The sequence below is a fragment of the Arvicanthis niloticus genome, chromosome X (genome assembly GCF_011762505.2).
Source record: "Arvicanthis niloticus isolate mArvNil1 chromosome X, mArvNil1.pat.X, whole genome shotgun sequence".
NCBI classification, from domain to species: domain Eukaryota; kingdom Metazoa; phylum Chordata; class Mammalia; order Rodentia; family Muridae; genus Arvicanthis; species Arvicanthis niloticus.
Genome location: NC_047679.1, coordinates 92,796,524 through 92,822,914, shown reverse-complemented (window position 1 = coordinate 92,822,914; position 26,391 = coordinate 92,796,524). Strand labels below are relative to the sequence as shown.

At 35.0% G+C, this 26,391-nt stretch overlaps 1 protein-coding gene across 6 annotated transcripts in view; it reads left to right on the top strand.

The window, feature by feature from the left end:
• Lrch2 (leucine rich repeats and calponin homology domain containing 2) overlaps positions 1–26,391 on the top strand; it is an 80,156-nt gene that overhangs the window by 40,818 nt on the left and 12,947 nt on the right. For 2 of the 6 annotated variants that reach the window (XM_076919080.1, XM_034486317.2), the window contains exons 6-16: positions 3,429–3,562; positions 6,159–6,246; positions 6,549–6,660; positions 6,853–6,950; positions 7,052–7,110; positions 9,448–9,555; positions 14,543–14,620; positions 16,321–16,386; positions 21,020–21,068; positions 21,150–21,266; positions 24,882–24,926. In XM_076919080.1, the coding sequence (XP_076775195.1) occupies positions 3,429–3,562; positions 6,159–6,246; positions 6,549–6,660; positions 6,853–6,950; positions 7,052–7,110; positions 9,448–9,555; positions 14,543–14,620; positions 16,321–16,386; positions 21,020–21,068; positions 21,150–21,266; positions 24,882–24,926 (954 nt within the window). The remainder of the gene's footprint in view (positions 1–3,428; positions 3,563–6,158; positions 6,247–6,548; positions 6,661–6,852; positions 6,951–7,051; positions 7,111–9,447; positions 9,556–14,542; positions 14,621–16,320; positions 16,387–21,019; positions 21,069–21,149; positions 21,267–24,881; positions 24,927–26,391) is intronic. The other 4 variants (XM_076919081.1, XM_034486318.2, XM_076919083.1 and 1 more) reach the window with 2 other exon arrangements.

Sequence of the window (26,391 nt, the reverse complement as noted above, 5' to 3'; positions counted from 1 at the left end):
TCACCCTCGAATTCCTCTACAATGGGGCATTGAGCCTTCACAGGACCAAGGGCCTCTCTGCTTATTGATGCCCTACAAGACCATCCTCATATGCAGCTGGAGCCATAGGTCCTTCCATGTCTACTTATTGGTTGGTGGTTTACTCCCTGGGAGCTCTGGGGGGTCTGGTTGGTTGATATTGTTGTTCTTTCTATGGGGCTGTAAACCCCCTCAACTCCTTCAGTTCTTTCTCTAACTCCTCCATTGGGGACCCCATGTTCAGGCCAATGGTTGGCTGTGAGCATCGACCTCTGTATATGTCAGGCTCTGGCAGAGACTCTCAGGAGACAGCTATATCAGGCTCCTGTCAGCAAGCACTTTTTGGCATCCACAATAGTGTTTGGGTTTGGTGACTGTATATGGGATGGATCCCCAGATGGGGCAGTCTCTGGATAGCCTTTCCTTCAGTCTCTGCTCCACAATTTGTCTCTGTATGTCCTCCCGTGAGTATTTTGTTCCCCTTTCTAAGAAGGACCAAAGCACCCACACTTTGGTCTTTCTTCTTGAGCTTCATGTGGTCTGAATTGTATCTTGGGTATTGCGGAACTTTTGGGCTAATATCCACTCATCAGTGAGTGCATACCATGTGTGTTCTTTTCTGATTGGGTTGCTTCACTCAGGATTGTATTTTCTAGTTCCATCCATTTGCCTAAGAATTTCATGAATTCATTGTTTTTAATAGCTGAGTAGTACTCCATTGTGTAAATGTACCACATTTTCTGTATCCATTCCTCTGTTGAAGGACATCTGGGTTCTTTTCAGCTTTTGGCTGTTATAAGTAAGGCTATAAATATAGTTGGAGCATGTTTCCTTGTTATATGTTGGAACATCTTTTGGTTATATGCCCAGGAGTGGTATAGCTGGATCCTCAGGTAGTACTATGTCCAATTTTCTGAGAAAACACCAGACTGATTTCCAGAGTGGTTGTATCAGTTTGCAATCCCACCAACAGTGGAGGAGTGTTCCTCTTTCTCCACATCCTTTGCCAGCATTTGCTGTCACGTGAGTTTTTGATCTTAGCCATTTTTACTGATGTGAGGTGGGATCTCAGGGTTGTTTGATTTGCGTTTCCCTGATGACTAAGGATGTTGAACATTTCTTTAGATGCTTCTTGCCCATTTGAGTTTCCTCAGTTGAGAATTCTCTATTTAGCTCTATTCACAATTTTTAATAGGGTTATTTGGCTCTCTGGAGTCTAACTTCATGAGTTCTTTGTATATATTGGATATTAGCCCTCTATTGGATGTAGGATTGGTACAGATCTTTTCCCAGTCTGTTGGTTGTTGTTTTGTCTGGGGGAATATCCATCCCTGACCTCAATCTGTACTACAGAGCAATAGTGATAAAAACTGCATGGTATTGGTACAGAGACAGGCAGGAAAATCAATGGAATAGAATTGAAGACCCAGAAATGAACCCACATACCTATGGTCAGTTGATCTTTGACAAAGGAGGTACAGCAATCGAGTGCAAAAAAAGACAGCATTTTCAACAAATGGTGCTTGTTCAACTGGAGGTCAGCATGTAGAAGAATGCAAATCGATCCATTCTTATCACCTTGTACAAAGCTCAAGTCCAAGTAGATCAAGGACCTCTACATAAAACCAGATACACTGAAACTAACAAGGGAGAAAGTGGGGAAGAGCCTGGAACACATGTGCACAGGGGAAAAGTTCCTGAACAGAACACCAGTGGCTTATGCGCTAAGATCAAGAATTGACAAATGGGACCTCATACAATTATACACTCTTTATTAGTCTTTTTTTCACATTTTATACATTTTTTTTGTTTTGTATGAGATTATATATGTATTTTTTTCCTGTTCTCACTAATCCAGTAAATAGTGTATTTCTAATTTTCTAATAAAGTCATTGTTTCTGATATAGATCTTTTAGTGTTCAGTAGTTTGTGCATTTCACTTTTAAGAAGAAAATGTGAGTGACATATAGGAAAAATGGGCTAGAGATATAGATCAGCAGTTAAGAACAAGTTTTGCTTTTTCAGAGGTCCCAGATTCAGTTTCCAACACATGAAAAAAAAAAACAAAAAAAAACTACTCCAGTTCCAGCATCTCCCACATTCTCTTCTGGCTTCCATAGTCTTCAGCTATACGTGTCATACATTTACATACATTCAGGCAGACATGCATATATATAAAGTGATATTAAATAAATCTTTATAAAAGGAAACCGTTTATTTTAAAAAGAAACATACACGAGGATTGCACAGGTCTAAGCAAGATGGGACCTGCCGAGAGAGGATCTAGATGGAAGCCCCATCCTTAACTCAGAAGCTGTTTCCAACTGACAACCACTTTCAAAGGAGGATTTACTTTTTTTTTTGGATAAAATATCCAAAAATATAAATGTAATCCAAATTGTAAATAAAATATTTACATTTCAGATGTTATCCCCTTCCACCCCCCCAGGTACCCACTATCCCATTCTCCCTCCTTCTGCTTCTATGAGGATGTACCCCCATCCATCCCCCCACTTCCACCTCCTCACCCTCGAATTCCCCCACACTAGGCATCCAGCCTTCATGGGACCAGGATCTCCTCTCCCACCTGTGCCTGACAAGGCCATCCTCCCCTACATATACAGCTAGAGCCATGGGTCCTTCCCTTTGTGCTCCCAGGCTGGTGGTTTAGACCCTGGGAGCTCTGGTTGGTTGGTATTATTGCTCTCCTCATGGGGTTGCAAACCCTTTAAGTTCCTTCAGCTTCTCTCTAACCCTTCCATTGGGAACTCCTTGATCAGTTTCAGTGGATAGCTATGAGCATCCTCCTCTGAATATGTCAGACTCTGGCAGACCTCTAAGGAGACAGCTTTAACAGGCTCCTGTCAGCATGCACTTTCTGATATCCACATCAGCGTCTACCTTTGGTGACTGCATATGGGATAGATACCCAGGTGGAATGGTCTCCAGAGAGCCCCTCCTTCAGTATCTGTCCCACACTTTGTCTCCATATTTACACTTTTTGATAAGATGATAGTAGATTTTTATTGTTACAGTATTGTCATATTTTCCTATCTTTCTCTACACTCATAATTCATTAACATACTGGTTTTGATATCTTGGCATTATTTAAGATTATTTAATAAATAAATCTCTTGATAGTTCTCCATTGTATTTGCAATTGTGGGACAGAGAGATTGCTCAGCAGTTAAGTGCACTTCTTCTTTTTGAAAAGTACCTGAATTTGATTTCCAGCACCCACATGGTAGCTCATAACCATCTCTAATTCCAAGGATCCTGTGTCCTCTTCTGGACTCTGCCATATGGCACACACATGGTGTATATTCTTACAGACAAAGCACTCATACACATAAAAATAAATAAATATTTGAATTTAAACTTGTTACTAAATACTTCATTTTTGTTTACAGATATGCTTAAAGGGTAAAGTACACATATTTAAGTACTTAAATATACAAGCTTGTTGTAGAATGGATAAGAAACCAGACTCCCTGGATCTCCCATCTCTGAATAAAAGAATGCCTTCTCAGCCTCTTACAGACAGGTAATGTAAACAGTCTTACAGCTTCAGACAATGATTGTCCTCAGTTGTTATAAAGGATATTTATCATTTGTTAGTATACTGAATGTATTTAGCATGATTAAACCAGTGTTTAAAAGACTTTATTGAATTTTTTTTCATTGAGTAGCCTCTGTGATTCTGAACTAAATGTGAGATTTTTCTTTTGGTAGTTATTATTTTAGCAAAGAAAATGTAAATAGTTTACAGTATAAGCTACACAATTGTCATCTTCTCTGACAACTGGTAACCTCCTTTTGATCACCATATTTATACTTGTAATGGCTAGTTGAATTTGATGTTTGAATGACTTAGAGGGAAGAAGAAGATATTTTAGAGGTGCCTTTCATCTTTATGCTAATGTTTTTCTTTTTCCAATGTTGAATTTTCAGTCTAAGCAAGTGCTCTGTCGCTGAACCCCTCCAGAGCCCTGTTGCTTGTGTGTGTGTGTGTGTGTGTGTGTGTGTGTGTGTGTGTGTGTGTGTGAATTCTTTTTCTGGAGTACTGGGAGTTCAGTGCAGAGCCTGTTTTATATAGACAAGTGCCCTACTATTCAGCTATACCTCTTTATCTCCTGGTCAAAAATCATATATTATTGGTCTTTGATTGTGGTGTCTTCTTTATGACATTTTAATATGGTAGATATGTTGTTCTTTTAAATTCACACTCAAGATGTATATTGGTCTGGAAGACTTTTCCAAAACACAATTCTATTCAGAAATATGGAAAATAACTTGGAGTGGGGTAAGACTACAGAAAGAGTGACTGTGACCACCTAAAATATTTAAAGGTTTATCATTGATTTATATGATAAATTTGATGTTTTTGATGGCATGTAGTAAGTACTACTGTTAACAGTAAAGACCTTGACTTCCCAAATAACACTTTCCCATGAATCTTTCTTTTATCTGCATGAAATACTTAAGTATTATATTGATTTCTAAATTGTATTTTGGTTAATATTAGTAGGACAGCAACGTTAATAGTCTATTGAAATTAAGGTTAATATCTATACTAATCTCTATTAATATGCTTATTATTTTTGCAAGTGAGATACTTTATTATTAATTGTGTTCATTTTTTCTCAGTCCTTTCTGATATACATAGTGGTTGAATGCCTACTGTTAGACTCAGGGTGTATTGTGTTGGAAGCTGTACATGTTGGTCTTGGCATCTCGTAGAACTCACAGTCTAGGTGGAAGAATCATTGAACAAACAAAACAAAGAAACAAATAAGAGTTCAGTTCATTTTGTACTGCTATGATTTTAAGTAGTAGACATTTTTGCAGGTCATAGTTTTGGAGAATGATTAAGTCCAAGATAGGGGAGGAATAATCAGTGACATGTCAGAAGGTAACAGATAAGGAAAAGAACTTGAGATATGTGAACATGGTGTCAAATTTACTCCCATGGCAAAACTATTTCGAGGACAAGAAAATAACTACTACATTAGAAAGGTTAATCTTCTCAAAGAGTCCACACTTTTGGACAAAACCCCTACCAGACCCCAGAAGCAGATGTCTTTTCATTAGGAATTAAGTTTACAACACATTTAGACAATAGCATGCCTATTTTCTCCTTCTTACTCTCCCCCTCACCTTCACCCTCTCCTTCCCCTCCTTTCCCCCTCTCACACACACAGTCACAAGTGATGCCTGGCATATGATGGTTCATGTTACCATTTTTCAAGTATTCCATGATAATTAAGTTACATGCATTCAGCAGAAACCATTTTTGAATTCTGAATTTTCATCTTTTCTGGGGATGCCAATGTACAGTATAAGTATACCCTTGTGCTGCTGGGCAGTGACAGTGAGCTGTTGCTGGATCCCAAGGGTAAACAAGCCCTACAGGGGACTGAGTGTTGCTAAAGTATGTTGTTTAAGATGCATGGTGAATGCATTTTAATATGAAATATCTTTTCAACTTATGATGAATTTATTGGAACCTTTTACGTATATGCAAAATTTGAAATTGTGACAGACTTTGAAAGAAATATCTCTAGTCAGATTTCAAGGCTTTGGTTAAGGAATATTGCTTTGAGGTGTTGAATAATAATAATAAATAACCAATCATTATTATTATTGTTATAATCATCATCATTATCTTTTTTTGGGTTCTTTAAGACAGGGTTTCTCTGTGTAGCCTTTGGCTGTGCTGGAACTCACTCTGTAGATCAGATTCCAAATCACAGACATCCTTCTGCCTCTGCCTCCTGAGTGCTGGGATTAAAGGCATGTGCTACCACCACCTGGTGAAGTTGAAGATTTTTAGTGTGCTTTGTTTTGTTCTGTTGAGACAAGGTCTCACTGTCTGGCCTGGATGTAAACCAGTCTGGTCTGTTACTCTGAGGTTCCTCCAGCTATGTCTTTCAAGCTATGGGCTGGTGTATCCAGGCCTGCAATCACACTTAAATGACATGAATAAAATATTTTATAGTAAAGTTTCTGGTATTTCCTCTTCTAAGTATATTTGACATCAAAAGTATGCACTTTGAATTATCTAGGGACGCTTTAGCCCAACTTGCATTGTGTATTTAAGAAAAAAATTCTAGCTGCTCAAAGGATTTCTCTCTCTGCAGCATGGAAGATTTTTATCCAAATAAAAATCATGGCCCTGACTCTGGAATTGGAAGTGATAATGGCGAGAAGCGATTGTCTACAACGGAAGTGAGCTTTTTCTCTTGCTGGCCTGTGTTGTTTTGCTATTTCTTAGAGCTTTGAAAAAGAGACACCTGAATGCATGGGAGCCTACTTTTATAGACAGATATAATTTTTATTATATTTTATGACTTCAAAAGAAGGAGTACCTACTGATTTCTAAAAGCAGAACATTCATTGTGACATGGATTTTTGGGTGAAAATCTGGAGATGTAAAGCCAAAGTTTCGTAATTCTTATTTAATCAAAGAAGCTAAAGTGTCCTTGTGATTTTCAAATGGCTAATTTGTACTGTCTGCTGGTTCCTTTCAGCCATCAGATGATGACACAATCAGTCTTCACTCTCAAGTCTCAGAATCGAATAGAGAGCAAACATCAAGAAATGACAGTCATATAACAGGAAGCAAGCCTGATTCTCAGAAAGGTAATTCATTTGGTGTCTCTTAGGTTGAATTCATTTACCCAGCTCATATTAAAAATGATATTTTTATTTAAAATAGACTTCAAAAGTTTTAAGATTTTAAGATATATCTTATATTGAAAAAGTGAACCTTTATCTTGAGCACTAAAATAATTAGAATATCTATTATGTTTCATAATATTAATCTGTACCTAGACCAGGAGGTGTATGATTTTATTGACCCCAACACGGAAGACGTAGCAGTTCCTGAACAAGGCGATACACATATTGGATCATTTGTTTCTTTCCTTAAGGTAAGTAAGCCAAACTCGGCGAACATTGTTAACATTCACTTCATCCTGATCATAGAAAAGTATACCTTGCAATTGAAAATGATAATTTTGCTTTTTATAAGGGGAAAGAAAAGTGCTCTGAAAAATCTCAGAAAAATGAAGAACCAGCAAATGAAAAAAAGTAAGTATGCTTTCATTTTCAAAATACAGTGTGAATTATGAATACTTTATTTATTATGTGTTCCTACTTGAGGGCACTTGAGAAGTTTTTCATATGTCATTGGGTTTCCCCACGCCATGTTTAAATAGTTAACTTTCAAGTACTTCAAAGTAATAATTATAATAGACATTTGCTTTTTCCCTTGAAGTTGAATAATAATCATGCCTACTATTTTGCTACCTAGAAGGACTATGTTGTTATAAATCCTGCTTCATTTGAGTTCCTCATAGAAATGCCATCAGCATCATTTTGTCAGTAAGGAAGCTGAGGCCCGGAGTTCAGAATTTCTCGAACTTGAGCTTTCTGTTTCTTGATTTACCATGTTATATTATCTAATAAAAGAATATATGCTGTATATTAAAAGCTCTTCCCTAATACCCAGTGTCAGAATTGAGTTTTCTCCCAGCTTTCCTAGTTTTCTCTGCACAATGTGTTTTCTTCAAGTGACTTTATTGGTAGTCTTGTTGATTGCTTGGGATTGAGCTCCAGGCCTCATGCCTGATAAACTCATATTCTCTAAACTACATACCTAGTAACTACATATCTAGTAAACTAAACTACATACCTACTAACTAGTGTTAATTTTCTAAGCACTTGTTAATAACCATCTCTCCTACTCAGTAGGGAAGCTTTGTTTTGTAATCTTTTTTTCTTTTGTAATACTGAGGATTGACTGTTCAGTCTTCAGCATGCAACTAGACAAGTGCACTCTACCACAGAGGTATAGACTCAGTTCTACTTTATTAATGAGTTTTTAGACAATTTTACAGATGCAACAAGGTGAAGTAGTCATTGTCATCCCCCATGTCACTACTATGCCTATTATCTCCACTCTCCACTGACATTTCTAGCACATTGTTAATGTCTATTCATTTTATTCTGTGGACCACTGAGATTAATTGCCTGTGCCAATTATGGGCTTGAACTATCTGTTGGAACGGGGTGACCCAGTAATGGATATACAACTAAACACAGTGGTTCACACTCTCCAAAACTCTACCAATTGCCAGTAGTTCAGAAGTGATGTTAGGGCACCATGAATTTCCTGTTTCCTTGACCTTTTGTTGATAGGTCTTGTATGGGCCCAAAGGAAGCTAACTATGGTGTGTGTTTGTTTGTTTGTTTGTTTGTTTTTGTGGGTTTTTATTTGGTGAAGTAACTGTTTGCAGCTCTTCACCATACCTTTTGGCTTTTACTTTCCTCTGTATCTTCTATAATGTTCTCAGAGTCTTAGAAAGAGTGATAGAAATGCCTTTCTTATGGACTCAGCCCTCTTTTTATTTTGTATTAATTGTATTTTTGACAGGGTTTTACTATACTGTCAAGGCTAAACTTGGCCTCATTCGGTAGTTCTGAGCTGCCTTGAAATTGGGATCTTCCTGCCTTAGGCTCCCCAGGATACAATCCTGTGGCACCATTTTGTTGTATTCTTTAGATTTCATTCTATTAATTTCTTTCATCATAAAATGATGAGAGTGCCATAAGTTTGAGTGGCACCAGTGACTGTAAGGTGTCATGACATACAATACTGTTGTTGAAATTATTGTTATTTATGGTTATTGTTATTAAATGAAGTGCTTTTGTCATAAAATGATGAGAATTTTGAGAACAACTCATTTTTAGTTTAGTTTTTCATGTTAAAATGATATTTCTGGAAAATATGAATATTTTTATTATTTCTTAATAAATCTGTAAACCTTGATCTGGTGAGGGTAGTGGACTCTGGAGCTCAATAGTCAGTACCTGTAGCCAGTCAGGATATGGCCATCTCTGGATTTTTATGTGAGTGCTGAAAATCTGAATGCAAATTACTTAATAAAAGAAATTTTATTAATATTTGAATATATTTTAATAATTTCTGGAAATGAAAATGTCATTTGAACCAATTTTACATTCCTCTTATTTAAACGATTCTCTTTGTTTTCCATAGAGCCCTTTAAAATCCAAAAGAGTAAACTTCTCGATATACTGTGGCAAAATAAAACATTGTGATAGTAGTTTTTCTTTATTTTTAAGAACAGGACATGTAGAGCTTTTCAGTCCTTTTTATAACTGAGCAATGTGTATTGTTAGCTTATGGTGGCTATTATACATTTTAATTCAGGACTACTTGATAGTAGTTCCATTGAGTGGAGAATGAAGATGCATTTTCCTAAAATTCCTTATATCCCATTTTAGTATTTTAAATAAAGTCATATGGATTAGCTTTCACATGGCATTTAAAAATAACAGGTTTGATATCTAGATGTTGACAAAGTACAGTTGGCTTTACTTTGTGAATAACTGTGTTTGTTTCAGACTTGACAAAGAACAGTTACTTCCAGAGGAAGAAGATGATGATTTGAAAGAAGTAACTGATTTGAGGAAGATAGCGGCTCAGTTACTGAAGCAAGAGCAGAAGAACAGGTATTCTTTTCAGTAATGAGATTTGAGTAGTCAGACCTTATCTGTAAAAGATGATCAACTTAAGGGAATCAAGTTTCAAGTAAACAATAGGAGCCTTTAAGTATTTGTTTTCAAGTGATTAAAAAGACAAAAGGAAATCTGTAGAAGATAAATTATATATGTAACTAAAAGAGTGTGTTCAGTTTGGCACGTATTTATTTTGGGGGTGCTGGTGATGAAACTCAGGGTTTTATCTGTTGTGGGCAACACATCTGCTCTGTAGCTATACCCCAGCCCTTAGTTAAGGTTCCTCACATTTTACTTCTGTGTTAATCCTAGTAACTGATTTATCTGCCTATAGTGATCATAGCTCACAGTAACATTATTTACACTATAAGCATTTCTTTCTGAGTATGTACTATACTGGTAAGGTTTATTTATTAGATTTTTATATCAGATTCTTAATTATTTGGGATATACTGTTTCCAAAGAAGAGAGGTGACTTATTTAATTGTTGCTTAAATCAGTTCAGGATTTGAGTATCCCAAGTTCACACTTCTCTGTTTCCTGGGTGAACAGTGTTTTTGCCCTGTAGTTCAGGTTTCTTTAAATACATATCTTTGCCAACAAGCAAGGCATTTCATTCATGAGTCTAGAATCAAGTTAAGTTTATTTAGATATTTTGTGTGTGGTGTGTATGAATGTGTGTGTGCACACGTGGAGGTCAGAGGTCCAAATCAGGTGTCTTCTTTAGTTGCTCTTTACATTATATTTTGAGACACAGTCTCCCACTAAAACTCATGCTCACTTTTTAGCTAGAAATACTTACTCCTGAGTCTCCAGGGTCCACTTCTGGACTTTTATGTGAGTGCAGAAAATCGGAATGGAAGTCCTCATGCTTGCATAGCCCAGGCCAAAGCCCAGGTTTTGCATAAGAAATGGACTATGTGCTATTCTTACTACTATCTATATTTACTGAGAATTTTACTTTGATAATTTTGGCTGAAGTTTCTGTTTCTTTTTTATAAGGAAATTAATAAAATAATTTTGCTATGTTTAGGATGAATTAGTAGTATTTCTTTACACTTATTCAAAATACATGTTCATAATTAACATGATGACCAGGTCTTGAGAAGTTTCATATTTAAATATATTGGAATTTGTTTTAAATATATCATTAAATCTTAGCATCTGGCAGCTGGAATGATGGATAGTTTAGGGGTTAAGGAAACTTTTTGCTTTTCTAGAATACTGGAATTTTTTCCATCACCCAAGTTTGGTGGTCTCATGGAGAGACCAAGGGATCCAATTTTCTGACCTCCAAAGGAATCCACACACGTGATGCAAAGTCACATATACATATATACATACTTAAAAGAATACTTAGCATCTGGGTATAGTGATGCATGCCTCTAATCCCAAACTTAATGAGGCTGAGGGTGACCAGTTGATAGCCAGCCTCGGCTATATAAAGCTATGTCTCATAATTCAAAACCAACCTTGAAAAGATGTAGCAAATGAGTGTCCTGGGTGTCTAACTCAGTGGTGAATCTGTTGCCCATCATGTACAGGGGCCTAATTTGAATTTCCAGTACCACGAAACAAGCAAACACTACAGTGCTGGTGAGATGGCTCAGTGAATAAAGGTACTTGCGGACACATCTGACAACTTGAGTTTGATCCCTGGAGCCTATTGTAGAAGTAGAGAACCCATTCCCACAGGTTGTCTTCTGAGTTTCCCACAAATGCTGATGCATGCAAGTATGCAAAACTGACATGCACACACAAAATAAATGTGTATGTCAAACCAGAAGGACAAAATAAGCAAATGTACCAAGTGAGAAGTATTGAATTTACTTTTAGGTAAAGAAGCAGACAATGAGTAATACGATAAGTAGTCATCTACTATCATTTTTTGACCAGCAACTATGTTTTCTTTTTAAATTGTCCTACCAGAAAATATCACTTACCTCTCTTTATTATTTTTTAACGAATTCTCATTCTCCATTTACATTTCTTGTATCACTGCTTTATGTAAATGTTTTTGTGTGGTTTACTGTTTAATCTTTTCTAACAATTCATTTCTTATGTGCCTCCTAAAAATAGCTTTTGAGATTATCATGTGATTATCTAATTTCTGCTTTCTCTTTTCTCCCTCCAATCTCCTACATAACCCTCCAGTTTACTCTTTTTCAAATTCATGGACTTTTCCCCTTAATTGTTGTTATATGTCTATATGTGTGGATATATGTACATGTCTTACATATATATTTATTTTACACACACACACGCACACACACACACACACACACACACACACACACTCCTAAATACAACCTGCTCAGTCTGTATAACTTGTTTGTATGTTTTCAGGGTTGATCATTTGGGTTTGGATAAGCAAATAGCATGCTCTGATCTGCCTTTTACCAACTTGTCACAGTAAGGTTTTGTGGAGCCTGTGTCTTGATCACCTGGGTGGTTTGACTTAATGAAACATACTACCACCAGCTCTTGGGACATAAAAGTTACTTGAGTTCATGTTTCCTTTAGCTTGCAGATTTGTATTTATTTTTTATTACAAAGAGTATAGTGATAATTTTAAGAATTTACGGTAATATCCATTTTCCATTTGAGAATTTGTTTTAGATTCAAACTTGCCATTCATAGTAATTTCTATATTTTCATCTTTACTTCTTATATTTAGTTTTTTTGTTACTTAATTATTCCCTGTAGTTTAGATTAGGGGTCATCTGAGTAGGCCAACTTTTGTAGGGATTGCCTTGGTGTTGCCTTTGTAATTAGTACAAATTGACACCTAGCATTGGGCCTTCTGCCTAGTAACACCGAAGACACAGAGTTATAATATTTGTTGATTGGATTCTTGAAAATTGTAATATTTAAAGTTAATAGAATTCATTTGTTTAGCCAAAATTTATATATTCTCTGTAAACACTTTAATTCAAGACACATATAAAGCTAATTTTGTCTTTATCTGATTTTCTTCCATCTTTTTATGTGTTACCAGATAATAATATAAGAACTATTTACATTAAGCATTGCTAGTTTTCACTATGTGAAAAATAAAAAGGATTGTAGAGTCTTTAAAAAATTGTAATCTTTTTCCATAAGGCTAAATGTAACTCTCACTTAGTAGGTAAAGGAGAAGCAAATCTACTTTTTAAAAGTTCTACAGAGCAGATGTACAATTTATTTGTTAGGTTTTAATAAAATTATTATATAGATTGTTGGTCTTTTGTTTATTGCTATTCCTGTTTAGAAATTATTTGTATAATATAAGAGTAACCACATGTACCAGAACATGTTACCCCCAACCACCCAGGACTCCTGCCTTGACTACATACTGAGCTGTTCTTTTGCTTACCATTGCTTGAAACCAAATATAATTTTAGGTCTAGGCTAAAAGGAATCATGTTTATAGTCTCAGACTAAGCTTGATTGGAACAACGCCCGTGTTGAGTTCCATGATGATTTTGTCATAGCTCCTTTGCTAATTGTTTAGCCTATACTAGTTAGTTAAAACCTTTTATGTGCTGAGGACGTTTTTGCTTTTATTTTATGAATTATGCTGTCCTAGGAGATTAACAAAAAATTTAAAAAGACAAAATTATTAACCAAAAACTGTAGGGCAAGTGGTCAGGGACTAGAGTGCCATGGAGGTGACTCATGAGGCTTCAGATGATTATAAAGTGGTCTCTTATTTCTCTGCTTACAGGTTAAGATTCTGTGAAGCTAACGCAGTGGTGTGTGTCTGTTTTCTATCTACTGAGGGGCTGGGGGTTAAAGGATTTTTGACCCCAGGATTTGGGCTCAAATTGTAGAACATATTCCTAAGAAAAATGTGGCTTAAATAAAGTATAGGAAACTAGCATTTCCCAGTGAAAAATTCAAACAAAAATATCTTTAAAAGTTTATATCTTAAAAATAATTTTATGAGACAAATAGATTGTATATGTCTGCTCATAACACTATACCTATAGTTAACAGTGCACTTCACACTTAAAAATGAGTCCTTAATAGATTCTCATGTCAATTTAAAATGTTTTATGTTATTGGGGATCAAACTCATGCCTTTATGTATATGAGATAACTAAACATTTTCACCACAATTAAATGAAACTTATATAAAAATCATGCTTTTCAGAATTGAGAAGAAAATTGAGAAAAAAGAGCTGAGAACAAAAATGCTAATATTAGAGTATTTTTTCTAGTGTGTGTGATTTATGATAAACAGGAATATTCTTAATATTGACTAGAGAATAAAAGGAGGAAATTCTCTTAAAATACTGTCATGATACTCTATAAATTATTTATCCATGTGCTTACATTTTAATCAGCCCTACTTATTTATGTAAGCATTAGAAAAATGATTATTATGCTTTACCTGATTATTATACTGATATTATTGTAGAGTCAGCTAGCTTTTTAATATTTGGTTATTATCCTAAAGGAAAGATTATTTTATATGTGGATATTACAATAGCTTCAGTTAACTGACTCCTATTTTATAATTACTCTGCTAACTTATTTTTATATTATTTTGATATGTGTTACATTTTCCTAAGTATTTTATTTGCTTTAAGGTATGACCTGAGAGCTTTTCTTTACTGAGGAATGATGTGCTTCTGAAATACTTTATGACATAGCTAGATAACATAAAAGCAATTATTAAAGGTCAAATAACTGAAGTAAAACCAAAATGGTGAAAGAAATCAAAGGTGGCTTTTGAGAAGTTTATTGCTTGTATTTAGAATTATAAACGCATTATGATATGTTTCTTGTAATTTTGTATCTGATTATATCAACATTTCAGTTTGAGGAGCTATTTATGTTAACTTTTAATTTGTTATAACTACTTGTATACTTACCCTTGAAACCTAGCCATTCTTTCTTTTCTGTTTCCTTTACTAATGACTTCCTTGTCTTCTCCAAAACCATCTTCCTTCTCCCATCTTTTGGTTTGGTTGATATATGTGAAATGTGAATATAGATGGAGGCCTTTAAGTTATAGAACATCATTCAGTGACAAACTCTTCCAGAGGACCAGAGCAGCAGGACGGAAATCAAGGTATCTAGAGTTGGTGGAAGCCATAAGCATTTAAGGGGCCAGATTTATGTGGCTGAACTGTCTTAACATTGTGCTTTAAATAAGTACTGGGAACTGTGTTAGGGAAGTATCTTAATAATTTTGATTAGACTTTTAGGTAAAATAGATATTTAGTTTTTATTTATCACATAGGAAAACACAAAATTTCTGTGTATATCCCAGAATTCTACATAGGTCAAATTTTAAATACATTATGCATTTTTTAAAATTTATGCTGGCTTCAACTACTTTTTTTTCTATTCCATCATATCAGTAAGTGGTGTGGAGAGCTATCACTTTTATCATGGTGAAGATCATAATAGCTTGACCAGTTCCCCATAACAATAATTCTTTTTTGGTTTTTGGGGTTTTTTTGTTTTTGTTTTTTGTTTTTTGGTGGTTTTTTTTGTTTTTGTTTTGTTTTTTTGTTTTTTGTGACAGGGTTTCTCTGTGTAGTCCTGGCTGTCCTGGAACTCACTCTGTAGACCAGGCTGGCCTCGAACTCAGAAATCCACCTGCCTCTGCCTCCCAAGTGCTGGGATTAAAGGGCGTGCGCCACCACCGCCCGGCAACAATAATTCTGACTTTCCTTCCTGAATAGTATTTATTGGCATTTCTCTTTCTTTTCTTTTTTTAAAAATCTCTATTTAAAGCCTATTTTCCTTTGTTATTTCTGTAATTATGCATTTGGGGATCTAATGAAATTTTAGCACATGTACATAAATTTTTTTTTTAAAAAATGTGCTTAATTCTGTGATTGTTTGGCTCAGAAATACAGTTCTTTGGGTCTAATCCTTGACCTTTCTCACATCACTGCATTCTTTTAGTGAGGTTGTGGTCAGAGCCAAGCTAGTGAAGATGTGAGCCTGGCACCACCAGACTGCTCTATAGTCCCCATAGAGCCATCATTAGCAGTGTGTGCTTAGTTCATATGCAGTGAATTCAGTTTTTTAAAATATTCTTTAGATTGTTGATGTCTAAAGAATTCTTTTAAAAAGTAGATACTTGGTTAATTGCAGCACTAATTTTAAAATTAATTTACATTTCTATATAATAATGATTGAATATGTTCATTTATTCATTTTAATTAAAGATAATTACTAATTTACCATATTTGACATTGAGATTAATACTTGGAATTAGGTAAAGCCATGGACAAATAGTTCTCTTTTATGAGTATTCATTATTTTTTATTTTTTAATACTGTTTCCTATTGAAGTTTTAAGAGTTTTTTGAAATTTTTAAAGAGGGTTGTCCTTTAACACTGATTTTTGCTTTTAAAATTAATGTTTATTATTTGGCTTTGTCAATATGATTGTGAACTACAAATATAATTCATGTTATTTTCTGTGCTGATAAAAAAGAAATGACTCAAAAGGGCACCTAAATTATCTCTTTCTATTCTGTGTCAGACTTAGATATACACAGAGTATTCATGCTATGACTAGATAGCATCCAGACTTATAGAGAAAAGGTTTCTAAAACAAGATGCAAGACACATTTAGTAAACGTAATTCATTAAAGAATGTGTTAATGGGCATCTAAATCTAAATAGCATTGAAGTATTATTTTCTAGTAATGATCTTCATGACCTAGATGCAGTTTATTTGGGACAAATATGTCATATGTGTGCAATGTTCTCTTCAGTATAGTTTGTAATCACTGTGTTGATTTACTTCTAGGATTCTTAATCATTCAACTTCTGTCATGAGAAATAAGCTGAAACAAACTGTGGAATGTGAAAAGAGGTATAAACATGTCATAGTCCTTGTATTTGGTGTATTAAAATGAGACTTGCTACTCTAACCGTGGTTTTCTTTAAAAGGTCTTTTTACTGGCTATATGATGTAGATTTAACATAAGTAGATAACTTAGAGATCAAACATGTCACAGCATGAGCTCAATTTAGCTTTCTATAAGCAAACCCCTAGATTCTGATTCTTTTTGCTTATACTTACCATTTGTCTCGATTCATTCACAAATATTTATCATACGGATGTTACCACCAGGTATAATTATTTCTTCATCATTGACTGTCGATTGTCTTGTTACTGTTTGCATTTTCTTTTCTTCCCACTGGGTTTTACTAAACTCTTCATTTTGTTTAATGACTTAGGTTTATAGATCTGATGTTAAGAGAATTAGAAATTCTGAAATTTTCTGTTTATTGTTGTTTGTGGTATCAAATTTATGTTTCATCTAACTCCTGGCTCAATACTCGCATAGTGTAAAATTTCAAAGCTAGGCACGCAGAGGCACATACCAAGTTGCTGACTGTTAGATGTTAGGGTATATGTGCACTGTTCTTATCTCTTTAAATGGATTGCCTTATTCAATCATCACAATACAATTATGAAAATTACTGTGGAAATCTTCATTTTACACATGAGCAAACTGAAACTCAGAAATTATCGTAATTTTCTCAAGATCACATAGTAAGTGAGAGAGCCAGGACGCAAACTCTGATTTGTCTTATTGTAGAACCTGAAGTCTATTATTTATTTATCTGTTTATTTATCGATCTGTTTATTTATTTATTTATTTATTTATTTAATGTACATTGAGGTTTTTGCTCACCCACATGTATGTCTATGAAGGTGTCCGATGACTTGTAACTGGAATTACAGATATTTGTGAGTGGACATATGGGTGCTGAGAACTGAACTCGGGTCCTCTGGACTGAATCCTCTGAAGTTCAGTCCCAGAATCTGCAGTCTTAATGTACAGTAACAGTATTGACAACAATACGTTTACTTCAGATCTATGCATCTTACTGAATTATTTCCATTGATAGTGCACAGTTCCATGTTGATTTCTATTGGCAACTTAATTTTTTCTAGTATGGTCCATCTACCTATCCTAGTGAATATGAAACTTCTTATGTAGTCACCCAATTCAGCAAATTGGCAAATACCTCACTATTATGTCTTTTTCCTCATATAGTCAGCTATGCAAAATCACCATCGCACTAGCCGTCTTTCTATCCTCTCACTATTTTTGCACTTATGTTGGTTTAGCTTTCATTGTTTTCCATTCGAGTCATTGTGCCAGTCTCCATCTATAACTCCTCTTTTCACGTTTGCGTAGTTTTAAATTGTTTTCTGTATTATTATAGAAATTACTAGAGGTTGTAGAATACAAATCTGACAATACAACACCCATTTATTACCTTCTAACGGGTACTCACATCTTTTATGGTACAGGTTAGAATGTTGAGGTTAATTATAAACTTAAAATGAGCTTCTGCTTATATTCAACCTCAGATCAGAGCCTCATCTGCCGCACTCTCTTGTGTGGCACCCTTTTGAGTTTAGGATCATAATTCTTTGATTTATTGAGTTTCTATTTCTATATCCTGGTCTGACTTTCATGTTGCCTACATTTCTTCCTGCCTTTGCGTGATCTCTTAGAAGTCAGCTCACTTTTGAATGGTTGTAGTGAGGGCTTCATAGTAGCCAACCTCACTGTGGTGGGAGTATTTTTAAAAGAGTTCACACAGTAAGACTGAAAGGCAGAGAGATTTAGTAATAAAGTTAACTTGTAGGTTTTTTTTTTTTAATGCAACGCAACTTATTCTCATGGGAAGTAACTGTAGCTCCTCTAAAACTACATTAATCCCTTCCAAAGACAGGCTCTCCATTGACCATATAATAGTGTTCTAAGTTCCACTAGTAAGACTTCACCACAGTGCTACACCACAATGCTGAAATTCAAGCTCTCAGCAAATGTGAGCCTCATGGAGAACACACTATATTCAAGACATAGCATACCCTTCTTGAAAATGTACATATGCATATTTTCATTTGTTTATATATGTGTGTGCATCAGTATATACAACATTGTTTATATACAGGAATGTGCATTGATGATACCACAGTATGTCTATACATATGTGCACCAAAATACATTCCAGTGTTTACATGTAAGCTGTGCATTGATATATACCACAGCATGGTGAATTTTGTTGTTTCCTTGTTATTACCATTTAAGATGTACAGTATGACTTTTCCATATTGTACTTACACTTACTCTTGTTGTGCACTTAAATGTGCTTCTTCTGGATATTACCCCACTTCAGAAAGTGCTAACTCCATTCTTACTGTGAAGCAGCTGAAAACCCCTTCATTCAGTTTGTCATTTGCTCTCAAACTGCATAGTTAATACTTTACCAAATCATTTTGACTTTTGAGAATGTTTCTAGAATCTGATCACATTTAATTGACTCCACTTCTGCCAACCTTGCTCTATTCATCCTTAACAGTACCTCCCTGGGGAATACACTTTTGCTTTACTGTACAGGTACTCAAGAGTCATTTCAGGTCAGATCAGGCCCGAAGAACTTTGTTCCTGAAAAAATAAATGGCAATATATTTGAAAAAATTGTTCTCGTTTTGATATTACTAGGAGAGTAGAACAATATTCCATTATTCAGAGGTGTGTGTGTGTATGTGTGTGTGCGCACGCATGTATGCATGTGTGTGAGTGTGTGTGCATGTGTGTGTGTGCGTGCGTGTTGACCAATGCGAGTAGGATTATAGATTGTTAGGTGCATAGTTCAGACAGGTATGTGTGCATTGTATGACATGTGAAGATGAAAGAGGGAGCCTGACAAAGGTATGCATGCATGTCTAGTGTGAGTGTGTGTGTGTGTGTGTGTGTGTGTGTGCGCGCGCGCGTGTGTGCACTATTCTATGTCCTTGCTTGCCTCATTATTATATTGTCCTTTGGGCTATATGTGTCCCTTTATTTTTGACTCCTAAATGTAGGGACTGTCTGGAATCTACCTTGCTTCTTTCTCCCTGCTTCGTGGAGTTAAAATTCTCTTTGTGTAGCACCTGGGCCAAGCAGGACATTCATCTTTCTTTATCCATTTCTAGGATTCTTTATTTACACTTAAAATAAATTTGTTTAGTTTCTAGATTTCTGTATTTGATAATAGGTAAAGGAATCTAGGGTTTTTGTCTCTCCACCCTTTCTCCTTTTTCTTACCTATCCTCTGCTGCTGTTTCTTTCTGTATTTTACAAATAGTCATCCAGTTGTTTACATATTATTTTTTACACATTCTACAATTTCTATAAATTTAAACCTCATTTGTACATAAAGGTCCTGTACTTAAAATTTTGTACTTTTATCTCCTACTGGAAAAAAAATCTATAAATCCTGGAATTATTGTATTTTCATAATTGTTTATATTTTATTACTCCCTAGGGATAGAGATGTCCCTTGTACTATTACGAAAAATTTTATTATCTTCTATCTTCTTACTCTTCCTTCATCCATTCCTTTTTCTCTTCTCTCTCTCTCTCTCTCTCTCTCTCTCTGTTTAAAACAAATTCTTCCTCTGTGGCCCAGCCAGGTATCCAACTCATGGTGATACGTCAGCCTCGTGAGTGCTGAGCTGACCACTGTGAACCATCATGCACAGCTTTACCCCATGTTCTTTAGATTGTCAGACCTTTTGAGTGGGTTTGTGTGTGTATATATGTCTGTATCTGTCTGTCTCTGTGTCTGTGTGAGTGCATGCCACATGTGTGTATGTGTGTGGATGGAGGCCAGAAGAGGATGTTGGATTCCTTGAAGCTGGAACAGGTCCTCCATAGCCCCTGTTAAGTCATAGATGAAGCTCCTAATCAGTGATTCAGTAGACAATCAAGTACTTGTCTTCTCAATTCTTTGGCATTTATGAAAGGATTTATTCATGTATTTATTTAACATGTGTGTGCATGTGTATATATGTGCATGTGTGCTATGGCACAGGTGTGGAGGTCAGAGGACAACTTTCAAGGATTCAAGGAGTTACTTCTCCCCGTCCACTATCTGGAACCCAGGGTTCTATCTAACTCAGGTTGTCAGGCTTGATGGTAAGCTAGTACCTTTATTTGCCCACTCACCTCACTGATCCTATAACTTGATTTTACAAAATGTAATTTGTTTTTAGTAATATTCTGTGTACTTACTGTATGTTTGTACATATTAATCTATAAAGTTGATATACAATAAACCCATGTTGATGTTTCTCTTGGAACAAAGTTAGTAGGCATTTACAATTTGTTGGTTTCATCAACTTCAATTTATATAATATTACTAACTCATGTGGTGGTTACTACCTCTCATTGCAGCCCTTAGAAGGCTGAGGCAGGAAAATTGCCATGACATCTCGGCTAGCCCAGGCTACATATTGAGTACCAGGCCATCCAGTGCCTCAAAATAAAACACAATCTCACTATAACACAAAACAACACAACAAAATGAAATATAGGTATGGATAGTGTTTATGTTGCTGCATTAAAGGAACGAGAAGACAAATTTGTTGTTTATAAAGTGTGTGAAATGATTTTAAAAATACCTTAAGAAACATTAAAGCATTTTTAATTTTTTAGTGTCTCAGCAGATGAAGGAAATTCACCGTTATCACCTCTTGCATGGCAGGTAAGGGGAAATAAAGTTTATAACACATGTATTATTTTGTTGTCATTTGTTGAGTTAAAAAAAAGACCTTTCTCATTATAGCCATTAGAAAATCAGAAGGATCAAATAGTTGATCAACAATGGCCAGAATCTCAGCCTATAATCTGGCAAAATGAAGAGAGGAGACGGAGCAAGCAGCTCAGAAAAGAATATTTCAAGGTAAATTAATAAATTAAAATTTTTTTTGTTTCATACTTACTACCTTTTACTTTTGACACTTTTGTTTTAAATTAATAGCATTTAACTCTCCAGTTAAATGTCACAACTGTGTTTATCCTGATTGCCCTTGTGTGTAGGGTAGAGATATGCTAAAAATACAACCACCAAATTTCAGTAATTCAGATTATCGATATACACTGTGAATATTTTCAAATAGTTAAAAAAGATGAATGTTTGTGTGTTACACTGCTCATTGTGGCAATTAATTTTATGTTTCTTTTTTCTTTTGAAGTAATTTTTACAATGTAGCCCAGGTTAGCCTCAAATCAGTATCTTCCCCCCCTGTCTCTTTTATGCTGTTATTCTAGAGGTGAACCACTAAGCATGGCTCAGAAAAAGACTTTCAGTGATTTAGTCTCAATAAGTAGTTCAGAAGTATTTTCAGATAGTATTTAAACCATGTCTGTATCAATAAGTAGTTGGAGACTTTCGTGTTGTATTAGTAGATTTGCTTTGAGATAGGGTCTTTCTGTCTTGGATGTGAAACATCTGGTCCTGATTGTCCTGAACCTCTCTCTGTAGACCATGCAGACTTCAAACTCACAGAGATCCACATGCCTCTGCATCCCAAGTGAAAGATTAAAGATGTGCATCACTACACTTGATGCAGTATATTTCTTGTGATGGTCTTTTAGTACAGATAAATTAAAATACTAGAGCATATGAATTATCCCAACTTATCATTGCATTATTATTTATTTGTATTTTAGGTCTTCTATATTTGCAGGTGTGAGTCATCAGGATTTAGAATAATTTTTAATATTAGTGAGCGTTTACTCTTGGAATTGACTCATATAAGCAGTACAAACTTGGTCCTGCACCCCAAATAGCAAACTGTGTTATCCTCTACCTCCCTAAACCCTCTTCTCACCAAATAATGATTGTTTTATCCAAGCATATAGTACTCTGCTAAGTTACACATTATTTCAAGTTCAAGCCACTAATAAATTCGATTTATTTGTATTTTTATGTTTGGTAGAATTTGGTACTTCTGTTTATATTAATGTTTTTTCATATATTGGAAAGCAACATATGTTTGAAATTAGCATATTATCAAAATAAAAATGTATATTTTAGCAAATACCTTAAATACATTAAACTAACTTTGAAAAATAATTATTGTTTGATTACTTTTAAGCCTTGGTTTTTGGTTAGTTGAACAATATGAGGGATAATCACATATGGAAAAGACATAGGAAGGAAATGGGTAGGTCATCCCAATGAGAACACTTATATCAGAACCATTTGCAGCTTGTAGCTTGGCATTTATCTTAGTTTCCCTTTTTAATTCATGAAAACTTAAAGCAAAGCACTGAATAAAAATATGTTTATAGGTGACCTTTGACGAATTATTTTTGATGTTGTATTTCTGAGCAATATTTGACATTTCTTTGATTTCCTTTATCCTAGTATAACAAAATCATACTGATTACATTTTTATCCAAACACTTGTATTGAAATTATCATATGCCAGGTACTGTCATGAACATTTACACATATTAGCCAGTTTATGCTTTAGAAAATTTCAGTAACATAAATGAAGTTATCATTTCTAGTTTGCATACAGGGATATTAGGGCCCAGAAAGTCAAGTAGTTTGTTAATCCTACAATTGAAATTAGAGTTCGAAGCCTTTACAATAGTGTTTCACTTGTGTTGTGGAGCACTTGATAGAAAAATAACAAACACTAATATTTAAACGGTTTCATTGTTTTAAAAATATTTTTTGCTAATTAAAGTTAATTGAGGGGTTAGTGAGCCTTTATCACAGACAAGTGTTTCTTGCTTTAAAATCATCTTTTATTTGTTTATTAAATATTTTAGTTTTAATGGCTAACACATTTCTTCTACTGTATCAATTATATTATAAAGTTGCTAAAAGATAAAATAGGATAATATCTGAAATGGTGGCTATAGAGCTGTCACTCAGTAAATGCCCATTTCTTTCATGTTTTTCATATGCAATAAAGTAGGTGTAAGTAAACATAATCTTCAGTCACCGAGAAATGCTTTAAGGGCACGTGTAGTTCTTCTCAATTGTCAGAAGATGTCAGTGTTAGGACATTGCATAAAAAATTAACTATCAAATTATTCCTGTGTTGTCAGGAAAATAAAAAAATTATATAGGGCTGTGGGTATAACTCACTGATAACTTGCCTAGTATGCTTAGATTATAGGTTTCACCTTCAGCATCAAAACAGAAAGAAACATATAACGTGGAGCTCATGGTCCATTATTAAATCATGTCTATAAAATGCATTAGAGGAACATGTCTCCTGTCTGTAATTCCTAATACACCTCAGTTTGGGACTGAGATACTAGGTATGTCAAATATTTTTTCCAAGGGACATCAAAGACAGAGTTACATAAGAGGGACAATTAAATAGAACATTGAATATCAGGTAAAAAGTTTTGGAACATGATCTGAGAGTTAATAGTTTTGAAGATGGAACTTCTATGAGCTCCTGTTTCTACCACTGACTTGCAGAAGAATTCGATGTATTTTGGTAAGGAATCAGAAAATAAGAATTCTAGTGATTGACACACTGTATTATTTGACAATGTATCACTTTGTTACATCGTCAGATACTTTACATTGAACAATCTATACATTTCACAATAAATTGGGGGTAATAGTACGCATAGCTTATGCAGCTGTTATAAAGATTAAGCTTCCCAATACAAATAATGTATACTGATATTTAGTAATGTATACTGATATATAGTAATGTATACTGATATATAGTAATGTATACTGATATATAGTAATGTATACTGATATTTAGTAAGCAATAGTTCTAAATGTTAGCTTTCAGTACTATTACTATCATTGGAAAGTGGGCATATGCATTTAATGTAGTTTCTTTAACCATGAAATCAGTAGATTACTTCTTTTGTTGTGCTAAGGATTGAAGTTTAAGAGATAGTAGGAACCTTATTTAGCCCAGCTTCTTAAAACAATTGCTCATGTTTTAGTATAGTGAAATTACAAACCATGTAAGAGATTCTAAGAATCTTTGATAGGATAGTAGTTTTAAGAATTCAGAAGTGGTTAGCCAAAATAGTTGACTTGATTACTTGTTGAACACAGTGAGGTTAGAAAAAGCAGACTCTACAACCTCCTAATGCTGCGACACTTTAATACAGTTCCTCATGCTGTGGTGACCTCAACCATAAAATTATTTTGTTGCTATTTCATAACTGTTAATTTGCTACTGTTATTAATTAAAGTGTAAATATGTGATATGCAGGATATCTTATATGTGACCTCCAAGCTGTTCACAAGCCACAGGTTGCCACAGCTGCTTTTCTAAGTTAGCCCTGAGAGACTGGGAAATGGGTCTGGCTTAGGAAGGAAAATTTGAGGACTTGGAACAGTGTTACTCACTGCATTGAAGGTGTGAATAGGAAGACTGTTTAAACTGACTGCGTCTGTAAGTTTAACTGCAGATAAGTTATTAAAAGTACCAATAGAGAAATAAGCCTATGTGTCATTATAAACATAAATTTCGCATGTTCAAGGAAAAATAATCCATGCATTTGAATTGTTTTTCAGTACAAATCGACAAGGAAGAATTCAAGCAGCAATGAGAATGAGGAGGTGAGACAAAGGGTGTTGCTGATTTGAAAGATTTTCTTTCGTATTTAGTAGGCTCAGCGATAGTTATTGGAGCCCAGCTGTCAGCTTCTTTGATATTGATTTAAAGCATGTGTTCCCTTCTATAATGAAAATTTCTGAGCATTTTTATATGGTTACTAATTTAATCATTTTGTTTCTGGTGTATTCTGGAACACGATTTCTAAAATAGTTTTAAAGCTTTATGGTTTGCTGTGACCTTGTCACCCTTCTGTTTGTGTTTATTATCATTTCCCACCTTTACTTTCTTAAAGGCATGTTAATTAAGACTTTATTTCAGAAGTGGGCATTTGTGTGTATGATGCGTGGGCGCAAGTGTGGGTGTGCGTTCCAGAACATGCATGTGGACTTCAGAGAACAACTGTTAGGAGTCTCTGCTTTCCTTTCCTCTTGGATTCTAGATATTAAACTTGAAGTCATGTTGTCAGTTTTTGGAAGAAAGCCCTTTTACCTGTTGACAGATTACATCTGTCTAAGATTTTAAAATAACTTTCTTCACAAATTCTGTTCAGATGTTTTAAATTTCAAGTTTTTACGCATTTCACACTATTACACAGTTTCTGCTGCACTACTACAGAAACAGTATTTCACAACCCAAATCCCCAAGTTTTGTGTATATTTGGTTGGGAAAATTGGTAGCCAATTTGATGTTTAGTACTTGGCAGGGCATGTGAAATTAAATTACACAGGGCAAAAAGATTTGTGTGAATTACCTTTGCCTAACTCAAAACCTGTTTTCCTTCCATGTCCTACCAAATAGTATTTATGGAGACAGGGGAAAAAAAGCAGTTGTTCCCAAAGCTTCCCACTACCTATCTCAGAATGAGCATTTGTGGCACATCTGAAGGCAAGTTTTGTGTAGGTGTATTTCCTAATATGTTGCTGCTCATGACCTCTGTCAGTTCCTATATACCTGATGCTGGCTTTCCACTGAACTTTACAATCCCTTTGACATCTTATTCCTCCCCATGTCATAACCCACTGTGTGTACTCTAAAGTGCTGTTACCAGTGCTCAGAATTTTGGTGACTAACGCCAGAGTACCTGATGATCACACCTAGTTTATGTCACTAGTCCATACTTACCATTGAGCCTTAGGCTTTTGTGATAATGTGTCCTCCTTTGTAGTTACTGCTTGAAATCTAAGTTTCTCACCTAAGGGTCCAATACATTCCTCTTTTTTTCCCACATTTGTTTCAAACAAGCTTGTTTTTTAAATTGATGCACTCACTTTAAACCTTGGTTGCACATTGAAAGCCATGATGAGTTTTTAAATAATACTGATAGCTGGATCTTACTCTTAGATGTTCAGATTTAATTGGTGTGTGTGTGTGTGTGTGTGTGTGTGTGTGTGTGTGTGTGATATGATATGATATGTTTAAGAGTTTTCCATTTAAATTCACTGCAGGCTGAGTTGATAACTACTTTAT